Source organism: Schistocerca cancellata, chromosome 3, assembly GCF_023864275.1.
Source record: "Schistocerca cancellata isolate TAMUIC-IGC-003103 chromosome 3, iqSchCanc2.1, whole genome shotgun sequence".
Taxonomy (NCBI): Eukaryota; Metazoa; Arthropoda; class Insecta; order Orthoptera; family Acrididae; genus Schistocerca; species Schistocerca cancellata.
The window spans coordinates 146748434-146760980 of record NC_064628.1 but is presented as its reverse complement, the minus strand read 5'-3'; the positions used below and the strand labels follow the sequence as shown (position 1 = coordinate 146760980).

At 44.5% G+C, this 12547-nt stretch overlaps 1 protein-coding gene across 1 annotated transcript in view; it reads left to right on the top strand.

The window, feature by feature from the left end:
• The window catches only part of LOC126176166 (membrane-bound alkaline phosphatase-like), a 167067-nt gene that overhangs the window by 91442 nt on the left and 63078 nt on the right, over positions 1-12547 (top strand). The window contains exon 4 of the mRNA XM_049923308.1: positions 131-335. Coding sequence (XP_049779265.1) covers positions 131-335 — 205 coding nt within the window. The remainder of the gene's footprint in view (positions 1-130; positions 336-12547) is intronic.

Here is a 12547-nt window from a genome sequence, read left to right as displayed (position 1 = left end):
GGTATGTCACTTATGTTTTGATTTAAAGTCACGTCGTATTACGCTGAAGACGGAAGTATTAGGATTTCACGGAATTGTGCACAGTCCTGCACGCTACTAGGGTAAACTATGTTCAGCGTATCTGTTTCAGGTCGTATTGGGCGGGGGTCGTGCAATGTTCCGACCGAACACAGTAGAAGACGAAGATGGTGTTGGTTGCGGCAGCCGCCTCGACGGACGAAATTTGATCGAGGAGTGGAAAGCAGACAAGAACGTTCGCGGTATGTCCAGCCGCTACATCTGGAGCCGAGGACAGCTGCTCCAGAAAGAAACCTTCGAGAAGGACTACATACTCGGTATACAAAATATTCCTATAAAACTGATTTCTTTCTATTTTGTTATAATATTTATCATATGATGACTTTAAACGAACTCCTACTCCTCGTACATGAATTACATACGCTTGCAGAATGAGTGGTCAGCGTATAGTGGCGGAGTAAAACGTTACACGGTTTCAACTCCCAACTAACAATACGTATCTGAAGAATATTTGAACCAGAGATATATTTCCAGTAGTGTGTGTCATCCCCTTTCACTCTGACGGTGGCGACTCCTCGAGGCATGGACTCCACAGGACACCGAAGGTATTGGGAGACATATTGAACTGTGGCCCAAAACTCTGAGATTGGTCGAAGTTAGTTCAAGGAATGGAGTCGTCCGACTCGATGATGACTCTAAAGTTCTCATCAAGGCTGAGGTTAGGTGATCTGGAGGCTTACAGAAAACCAGTTACGTCCTTCTGTTTCTGAAGCCATTCTGGCGCAATTATGGAGCGGCTGATAATGAATTATTTTGAAAATTATTGTATATTAGGGTTGCTGATATAGACAGAAGTCAATACATTCCATGTAAACAATTCTCGTCGAGAAACTGACCCAGTGAGATTCATTTCGCTTGTTGGAAAACGAGCTATGTTCATTGTCAAGGGGAGTCAGACATTTGGGTACGGGTTCCTAATAATCGCTGGCAGTTCAAACGCATGGAGAATAATGGTACTCCGCAGGGAAATATAAGCAAGTGATGGAAAGGAACAGCATGTTCACTCACTGTATACGCCTGGGGCTCATTCAACATCTTGAGGAGGATATTACGGCAGCCATTACAGGAACATGGTGTAACCAACTGCAAACTGAGGGGCACATCGGACAAACGATGCCTGTCGTGTGGTCTCTGAGGTGATGATTCCATTGACACGGAGAGAAGGTTGAGAATATCAGTCTTGCCAGCGGAGTTTCCACACGCCCACTGCCTGTAGCATCATTTCCACTACAGATCGTGGCTCCTCGGTTTAGTGTCGTGTGGAAGGCTTGAATAAGACTATATAAAGGTTCCGTGACAAGCCAGGTTACGACTTCATAGATTTGATGGTTGAGAACTATAAGGTCCCCTAAATTGGTCACACGTGAACTAGTGGGGTGTAAACTACAAATTACAAGCTGCTATCTAGTTACCTGACTGTGGAGGAAGGGGCTAGGATACACAAGAATTTTGTAGATAAGGCCACTCAATATGCAGTCCAGTTAAGGATAGTTGTAGGAGACCCGAAAGATCCAAAGACATGCTTCCCAAAGGTGATAGTTTTAAAATCCTAACGGTTAACTACTGAAGAATCCGCAACAAACTGCCTGAGCCTGAAGAGAGCCTACAAAGCGGCGAAGTTCACAGAAAACTACTTACAGAAAGCTGGTTAAAACCTGAAGTTGCCAGTACTGAAATTTTTGAGGAAAATTTAAGAATATGCCAAAAGTATAGGCTAATATAAACTGAGGTGGTGCGCACGTAGCAGTAGACAAATTCAAATCCACGGAGACAGGACCTGAAGCTGCGTGCGAAATCATTTGAGAAAGACACGGTATCAGTGGTTGGAATTAAGTCAAAATTGTATTCTTCCACCGACTACCAGATTCGATTCCTGATGTAACCGAAAACCTTAGAGAAACTCTGAGTTCATTTATACCGAAGTTCGGCAAATGTACTGTAAACAACGTAGATGACTGTAAATATTTTCAACATTTCGCGGCCCTATCAGCAACTGTGTAAATATTAATTTTAATAATTAACTGCCTCAGTTCCAGTACAGCACTCGTGGCCGACGCATCGCGGTCGCGAAGTGGGGCTGAGGCAGTTACAGATAAGACGATAATTTATGGATTTGTAGTTTTAGCTTGACGATGTCCGCTATGGAAAAACGGTAGTTACTGTTATTATGTAGAAGGCTGGGTGAACCCGACTGAGACCTAGGTAAATTCAAGGCAAACGGTGCAACTGAGGTTGTTAATTATTAAAATTAAAATTAGTAGATGACTGTAATCATTTAATAATCCATTGCGATAGTTACAATTTTGGTAGTGGTGGGTCTGACAAGGCACACTGTGGAGTATTACTAAAAGCCTTCTCTGAAATCCATCTAGAACAGATGGTTTCGAAACCCACTTATGATGAAAATATATTATATCTGAAGGTAACAGGTAAACCTGACCTCTTTCAGAATTTCTACATCGAAACTGGTATCTGTGATAATGAGTCACTTGTAGTAACAATGATTACCATAATACAAAGGGCAACTGAAACAAGTAGAAAGATTTACGTGTTCATTAACCTAGACAAAGTATAAATAGTGTCAAATCTCAAGGAGAAACTTGAAACTAAAAGAACGGTTTACCATACTGTGGATAGATATGTACCCAGCAGAACAGATCGTGATGGGAGGGACCATCAGTGTTACACTTCGGGGGCCGTAGTTGAATTTCGTCGCATACCTTTAATTAACACTCGCCATGAATTTTCGTTTGATGTCGCTTGTCGTAATAGCAAGAGGCGGTCGGTTCGTAGATCACTCACCTCTGACGCTACTTCGATCTCTTCCGTAAATCTGCTACATCGGTGTGCAAAACTTAACGACGAAAGTAACTTTCATATGAGGTGTTCCTGAAAAGTAATATACATGAGGAAACTTGGACCATACGTAGGAAGAGATGCTACTGTGTAGTACAGTACGTAACTGAAGTAAATACGCGATGAGGCGAACAAAAATAACTCATTTGTTCTAAGACAATAATAAAGCTCAAGTCACCGCTATCCATGATGATCCCTGGACATTACAAAATGCCGAACATTGTACTTAATAGGGTGTGTAATCACCACAGACGACAATGCATGATACGCAACGTCTTCGCATGTTGGCCATAACCTTGGTAAAGAGTTCCATTGTTCCACCAGCACGGTTGACAATTGATGTATGGTCGTTGAAGCACTAGTGGAATGAGTACTGTCTCAAAATACCGTTGACCGGTGAATGTAGCGTGCCCAATGATCTCAGGTTCAGTACTTCCATGCAGTATTATGCATGCTCACACCATAACACCCTCCACCTGCACCACCAGAACTATCATGTTCGACGATGTTGGTGGATGCATTATTTGTTCCCTACTCCTGCCATACGAGTTTACGTTCAGCACTGGTGTTGAATGCACCACCACAAGAACTTACCAACCTCGTTGCCAGCATGGGAGCACGTTGCAAAACATGTACTGCCAACCGCGATGATCAAAATCGCTATTAAGAATCATGTCATGTCTTCTGCAGTGTCCAGTGGACCATCATGAATCGTCGTCACTTCAGTGTAATTATACCCTTTGACTAAAAGTGCCATTTCCGTTCATTCATTCTGTATTTCTTTCATTAACTTTCTGTAATATGTCGGAGCAATTGTTTCTACGTTTGTTCCGAGCTACATCTGGCTATTTTATTTGGCAGTGACACATTGTGCGAAACTTACTCTCGTCCTTAAGTGTTGCACACTACTGTAAATAGCAGTTGACAATCAATTAAGCAACATTTTAGGATGCAAGAGATTTATGTGTTGATGTCGACTGGAAAAAATAACTATAACCTCTCACAATGACCTGATGTGACGTGATGTCACATCAGTTTGGCAGGCCCACAAAAGAAATTTTTCACTATTGACCCACACAATATACAAACATCAAAAAAAGTTTTGCATCACATCGGCTCCTGGAGTTCCGGAACCTGTACAGAAAATTGGAATAGAAATCAACATAAACATCATTTCCGCTCTTTTTATTACTCATGAAATCCACACATCGCATGTTGTACCACCATACAGCGAGAACTCCAGAGGTGGTGGTCAAGACTGCTGTACACACCGGTACCTCTAATACCCAATAGCATTTCCTCTTGCATTGATGCATGCGTGTATTCGTCGTGGCATACTATTTACAAGTTCATAAAGGTACTGTTGGTCCAGACTGACCCTCTCCTCAACGGCTACTGGGCGTGGATCCTTCAGAGTGGTTGGTGGGTCACGTCGTCAATAAACAGCCCTTTTCAATCTATCCTAGGCATATTCGATGGGATTCATGTCTGCAGAACATGCTGGCAACTCTAGTCGAGCGATGTCCTTATGTTGAAGGAGGCCATTCACAACATGTGCACTTTGGGGACGAGAATTGTCGTTCATGAAGATGAATGCCTCGCCAATATGCTGCCGATTTGGTTGCACTATCGGTTGGAGGATCGCATTCACGTATTGTACAGACGTTTCGGCGCCTTCCATGACCACCAGCGGTGTACGTCGGCCCCACGTAATGCCACCCCAAAACAGCAGGCAACCTCTACATTGCTGGACAGTGTGCTAAGGCTTTCAGCCTGACCGGATTGCCTCCAAACACGTCTCCAGCTTTTGTCTGGTTGAAGGGATATGAGACACTCATCGGTGAAGAGTACGTGATGCCAATCCTGTGCTGTCCATTCGGCACGTTGTTGCGCCCATCAGTACCGCGCTGCATGGGATCGTGATTACAAAGATGGACCTCGCCATGGAAGTCGAGAGTGAAGTTGCGCATCATACAGCCTATTGCGCTCAATTTGAGTGGTAACACAATGTCCTGTGGCTGCACAAAAAGCACTGTTCAACATGGTGGCGTGCTGTCAGGGCTCCTCCGAGCCATAATCCGTAGGTACCAGTCATCCACTGCACTAGTAGGCCTTGGGCGGCCTGAGCGAGGCATGTCATCGACAGTTCCTGTGTTTCTGTATCTCCTCCACGTCCGAACAACATCGCTTTGGTTCACTCGAGACACCTGGACACTTCTCTTGTCGAGAGCCCTTCCTGGCACAAAGTAATAATGCGGACGCGAACGAACAGTGGCATTGACCGTCTAGGCATGGGTGAACTACAGACAACACGAGCCGTGTACCTGCTTCCCGGTGGAATGACTTGAACTGGTCGGCTGTCGGACCCCCTTCGTCTAATAGGCGCTGCTCATGCATGATTGTTTACATCTTTGGGAGGGTTTGGTTGGTTCAAATGGCTCTGAGCACAATGGGACTTAACTTCTGAGGTCATCAGTCCCCTAGAACTTAGAACTACTTAAACCTAACTAACCTGAGGACGTCACACACTTCCATGCCCGAGGCAGGATTAGAACCTGCGACCGTAGCGGTCGCGCGGTTCCAGACTGTAGCGCCTAGAACCGCTCGGCCACCCCGGCCGGCTGGGAGGGTTTAGTGACATCTCTAAGCAGTCATAAGGACTGTGTCTGTGATACAATATCCACAGTCAACGTCTTCTTCAGGAGTTCTGGGAACCGGGGTGATACAAAACATTTTTTTTTATATGTGTATATTTATGAACATTCATCTGCTCATTTCCCAGATGCGCGACCGCTCCGGAGGCGCCCACACCGTGTCACCGCCGGATGTGATCTTCTCTTTTGTGTTTCTTCAGGGTAGCAGGCGGTTCTTTGCCGCTGGTAACCAGGAATCACGCTTCCTTAAAAAGTGATGGAGTGCGCCTGTTCCCGGAGCCTCGAATGCGCCCATGAGAGATAAGAATATGTGATGTGACCCTGTATGCCCTGTCAATTGTCTCACCACCTGCAAGCGCGTGGGTCTCTACAAGCCGCTGCACACAACACAGTATCTTAAAGATTTGTTGGGCTGAGACAACGTAGCTGCTCTAGCCGACGTTTAGGCCTATTTATGCACGAAATTTACAAAATGTTTCTTGGTCTTCTTGTTGCATCAGATTTGCTTTCTATACTCGAGCCTTAAACTAATTCATTGGTCGTCATCGTTAGGAGTTAGTGTGGTACTAACAGAGCCTGTGGTACTTTCGTATGTAGTTGGCCGAGTTATTTCATAGGAACGTCACGATGTCACGAGACCTCTGTATGCAGCCACACGTTACTGTGATGACTGTGACGGACAAACATTGGTAGCGATACTCATACCGTGCATCTTCCCACTTGAAGTCTGTCGTCAGAGCCGCTATTGAGGTCAGAATTTGCTGGAATAATATTAATTGCGGCGATGGTTATACCGTAAGTGGTGCATGGAAACGGCCATTCGATGTTGAAAGGCAGCCCAGGTATAAAAGAGTTACATACGATCTATTGAAATTAGTATCAATGCTAATGTTGTCACATCAAAGGCAATGACATTATTTCCGGTAGCGTGTGTAAGTTCCGTAACTTCGTGACGTCTCAATCACATAACATAGCCAACAGCATACGAAAGTAGGGCAGGGCCTTTTAGTGTGGCAGGGAACACCTTACGACGACGACAGAGGAAGTCGTTGAAAGAATGAGTACACAAACAAATCTTAAGCAGCAAGAAAACTGAGAAACATTTACCAAAATTGTCGCAACGAAAAACTTCGCGATCACCGCAGCATGCGTGTGTCACGCAGCGACATACAGAGGTTCAAATGGCTCTGAGCACTATGGGACTTAACATCTGGGGTCATCAGTCCCCTAGAACTTAGAACTACTTAAACCTAACTAACCTAAGGATGTCACACAACACCCAGTCATGACAGACATACAGAGGAAATGTATCGCGGAGCACTATGGTACGTTTACAAACTTGTCGGAGATATCGGTGTCGTAAATTAATGATATTAGTGTAATTTAATTTATGGAAATCAAATCAGCCGTGAATGAGGTGTCCTAAAATTAATCATACATATTTTTATTTTGAATGTGATTATAATGACCTTTAACAAAAATAAATTATAATACAGAAGAAACACAATAAATAATTAAAAAATGACATGTTAACTAACAGCACAAAACAACCAATGACCACCATATCAACCAATCAACAAACTTCATACAATCGCTGGAAATCAAGTACAACAAAAATACGCAACATTTAACTATATTTTGAGGCTGCTAACAATCTTTTAATCCGACTGTAAGCCACGTATGCAATGTGACTGGCTAAGTTTTACTTATTTGTATGCCGTCGTAATGAAGATTTCCTGTCCAGTGGTTAAGGCAAATCGCTCTAATTATCATAGAGAATGATTAATATAACTCACCGTTATTACTAAAATTTTGGCGTAATGAATTTATGATTTACTTCAAATACAATTTCCTTAGACCTGCATGAACCAACTCATATAAGATAGTCCAGAGTAACCACAACCGAAAAGGTCCAGTTAACCGCACTGTCTGCCAGCGTTTCCTAGGCATACTAGTGTTCACAAACTATACTCTCATAGTAATACATTTAACCACGTTAAAGTACTGTAAATTTGTGTCTTTCGAGGTAATATTTACAAATTTAATGTCAGATGGGTACGTAGCGGTCTAAGGAAACGAAATAATTGCAACTGTAGGTTCGTATCCAACAGTTGTATGGTGAATTTAAGACAGACGAGAACCTCGACTCAGTTTTCCGGAATGGTCTCTAAGATGTGCAGAGAGAAGCAGACTTTTGTGTAAGTACTAAGTGAAATACACTGACGGAATAAAAATTGCAACACCAAAAAATAACTAATGGAGAGTAATGAAATTTATGGAATACATTTGTCTAGATAACATATTTAAGGATTAACACTGCAAGGTGACTAAATGATACAAGCTCGAGATAAGACATTGAAAATGTGAAATGCTGCTACATTAATAACCACTGTTAGAATCAGAATGTTGAAAGAAAGCATGCAAAAGGATGCTTTGTGTTGCAGCCATCAGTTTGTGAGATGGAATTCTATGCCTTTTGCACTCGGTCGCTCAACACGTGGATGGTTAGTGCTGTTTGTTGATGACGCTGGAGTTGTCGTTCGATGATGTCACATATGTGCTCGACTGGAGACAGATCTGGTGATCGAGCAGGCCAAGGTAACATGTGGACATTGTGTAGAGCATGTTGGATTATAACAGCGGTATGCGGACGAGTGTTACCTTGTTGGAAAGCATCCCCTGTTATCCTGTTCATGAGTGGTATAACAGAAGATCGAATCACCAGACTGATGTACAAATTTGCAGTCATGATGAGTGGGATAACCAAGAGAGAGCTCCTGCTGTCATATGAAATCACACGCAAGATCATAAACTTACGTGTGGGTCAAGTGTGTTTAGGATGCTGGTAGGTAGATTGCAGGCCCTCAGCTATCCTCCTTCTAACCAACACATGGCCATTACTGGCACCGAGGCAGAATCAGCTTCCATCAGAGACCACAAAAGACATCTACCCTGCCTCCAATGTGCTCTCGCTTAACGCCACTGAAGCCGCAAATGGGACAGTTTCGGGTCAGTGAAATGCACGCTACAGGGCATCTGACTCGGAGCTGTTCTTGAAAAACCGATTTGTAACAGTTCGTTGTGTCACTCTGGTGCCAACTGCTGCTCAAATTGCAGTACAATGGGCCAGAGGCCCTCACAGATTACGATGGTCGCCCCTCTCGATAGTGCCAAGTGGCCATCTGGAGCCCCGTCTTTCTTGCGACCGTACATTCTCGTGACTTCCGCTGCCAGCAATTATGTACAGTGGCTATATTCTTGCAGAAGGAGGATGCAGCTTCTCGTAGCCCTTTCACAAGACCTCGTTGAGGTGTTCATGATGGCGTCTTTGTCACATGAAAATGCATTCTTGACTAACGTCTTCTCATTAACTTTCGAGGAGAGATTTACTTTAAATAAATAACGGAATAGCTAGTTGTCACATCAAAAGAAATAGATAGATCAGCTACCATTTTTCACCTTCCAGAATAACTACACTCCTGGAAATGGAAAATAGAACACATTGACACCGGTGTGTCAGACCCACCATACTTGCTCCGGACACTGCGAGAGGGCTGTACAAGCAATGATCACACGCACGGCACAGCGGACACACCAGGAACCGCGGTGTTGGCCGTCGAATGGCGCTAGCTGCGCAGCATTTGTGCACCGCCGCAGTCAGTGTCAGCCAGTTTTCCGTGGCATACGGAGCTCCATCGCAGTCTTTAACACTGGTAGCATGCCGCGACATCGTGGACGTGAACCGTATGTGCAGTTGACGGACTTTGAGCGAGGGCGTATAGTGGGCATGCGGGAGGCCGGATGGACGTACCGCCGAATTGCTCAACACGTGGGGCGTGAGGTCTCCACAGTACATCGATGTTGTCGCCAGTGGTCGGCGGAAGGTGCACGTGCCCGTCGACCTGGGACCGGACCGCAGCGACGCACGGATACACGCCAAGACCCTAGGATCCTACGCAGTGCCGTAGGGGACCGCACCGCCACTTCCCAGCAAATTAGGGACACTGTTGCTCCTGGGGTATCGGCGAGGACCATTCGCAACCGTCTCCATGAAGCTGGGCTACGGTCCCGCACACCGTTAGGCCGTCTTCCGCTCACGCCCCAACATCGTGCAGCCCTCCTCCAGTGGTGTCGCGACAGGCGTGAATGGAGGGACGAATGGAGACGTGTCGTCTTCAGCGATGAGAGTCGCTTCTGCCTTGGTGCCAATGATGGTCGTATGCGTGTTTGGCGCCGTGCAGGTGAGCGCCACAATCAGGACTGCATACGACCGAGGCACACAGGGCCAACACCCGGCATCATGGTGTGGGGAGCGATCTCCTACGCTGGCCGTTCACCAGTGGTGATCGTCGAGGGGACACTGAATAGTGCACGGTACATCCAAACCGTCATCGTACCCATCGTTCTACCATTCCTAGACCGGCAAGGGAACTTGCTGTTCCAACAGGACAATGCACGTCCGCATGTATCCCGTGCCACCCAACGTGCTCTAGAAGGTGTAAGTCAACTACCCTGGCCAGCAAGATCTCCGGATCTGTCCCCCATTGAGCATGTTTGGGACTGGATGAAGCGTCGTCTCACGCGGTCTGCACGTCCAGCACGAACGCTGGTCCAACTGAGGCGCCAGGTGGAAATGGCATGGCAAGCCGTTCCACAGGACTACATCCAGCATCTCTACGATCGTCTCCATGGGAGAATAGCAGCCTGCATTGCTGCGAAAGGTGGATATACACTGTACTAGTGCCGACATTGTGCATGCTCTGTTGCCTGTGTCTATGTGCCTGTGGTTCTGTCAGTGTGATCATGTGATGTATCTGACCCCAGGAATGTGTCAATAAAGTTTCCCCTTCCTGGGACAATGAATTCACGGTGTTCTTATTCAATTTCCAGGAGTGTATGTTTCGACTAACAAGATAAGAAGCACAGAAGCAAGGCTGAGAAGGTGAAGGAATGAGAATTGGAAAGAAAATGGAAAAAGGAAAAAAGTAAGAAAAAGGGGTAGCGAAAGAAATCTTCGGTCCCGAGGTCGCCTTTTTGATTAAGAAATCTTCAGCAATGGCGGCCGAAGACATTCGTTGGAAGGAATCATCTTCGTTCTGCCAACGGCTTTGTCAAAGAGGGCGCAGGAACAAATAGAAGATCAGGATGCCCTCTCACTCTTGGAGTGGGAAACTGTCCCTTCCAGGGGGAAGGATTGACAATTATTAACGGTATGAGGATTCAGATGACAATGAAAAACCATTGCAGCAAATACACATAATGCGAATCTAATGTCATGTGGCGTTTAACTGAAAACGGGTCACCATAATATCTTCACTGGCAAACGATTCCAGATTTGCTCCCGATTCGGTTCTCTGGCAGGATACTACACTGGAGAGATGAGCACGGAATAAGGATTGACTAACTAATGAAAGGAGCGTGGATTGTCATAAGCTTGACTGTGGTAGGGGATTAAGAAAAAGTCTCATTCTAGATATAGTGGATATCAACGAAGTGGAAAGAAGGTAATAGTTTACGTTGACACGAATTTAGGGTAATACCAAGAACAGCAGGAAACTATGTCGAGGGTAGAATGCGTTACGAGTAGGAATGAAGATCAGAGAGTGAGTTACTCTGAGCAATTCAGTGATAGGATTAATATCTTCAAAATCAACAGCTAATCAACGCCAACAACAATAATTCAAGCATACTTACAAACGTCGCAAGCAGGAGATGAACAGAGGCACTGAACGGGTAACTCAATGTGTAAAGGGACATGAAAATACGAAAATCACGAAGGATGTTAACTCAGTGATAAAGAGACTTGAGGCGGTATTATGGGACAATATAGAGTCAGTAGTACGAAGAGGGTAGGTGAAAGGCTACTTGAATTTTGCGGTAAACTCGAGTTAATAATAGTGAATACACTGCTGAAAAATTGCAAGAGGAAGAAGTATGTCTGTAAAAGTTTTGGAGACACGGGAAGATACCAACTGGATTACAGCACACTTAGACAGACATACAGAACTAAAATATTGAAATGCAAGACATATCTGATTCAAAACACCATTTCGTACAGATGAATGGTAGGCTGAAGTTTAAGAGAAATATCAGGAAGAATAAAAATGGAAACAAGTAGGATACAGAATAACTAAAGGACACTGACGTGTATTTGATTTACCCAAAAGCGGAGATATTGCGATAATGAACACCACAGTAGGCAGTTCATTTCAAGAGGAACAGACACATCTTCAAAAAGGGCGATCACAGAATTTGGACAGACAAACATGTTCGATGAAACAAGCAAGTACGGAATTACTCAGTGAGAGCCAGGAAAACAGCAGAAGAAAGCATTTAAAAATTAACAAATAGGAAGGACTGCGAATCTAAGGTGAAAAGACTGCAGGAAAAAAAAATGGTCGGCGAATGACATCGTCAAAACATAGAAATGTCAAAATTAAAAGCAAAGCTGTCAACATTAAGAGTGGAGGGTTAATTCCAGTGTTAAACGTAGAGGAAAGAGAGGATTGATGAAAAAAACGACTAGCTACTGACGTGATGGAAGAAGAAACGGAACACAATTGAGAAAACAAAGGAGGACCGGTACTACAGAAAGGGTTTGACAAAGCTTAGAAAGGCCAGTGGTTAAAGAAGGCAGAAGGAATGGATAACATTTCTTCGGAATTTCTAAAATCATCGAGAATAGCGGCAACCAAACGACCATTCCAGTTAGTCTGTGGAATATTTGACATTGGAGACGTACCCTCAGACTTCAGGAAAAAAGTACAATTTATGCAATCCCAGTAAAAGCAATGGCAAATAAGTGCGAGAAAGATCGCATGTTCTGCTTAACAAATCATGCTTCATGAACGGAAAAGAAAATTGAGGCTCTGTTAGATGACGAACAGTTTTGCTTCAGGAAAGATAAAAGCCCCTAGAAAGAAACTTCCGGCATCGTGCTTGATAATGAAACCAAGACT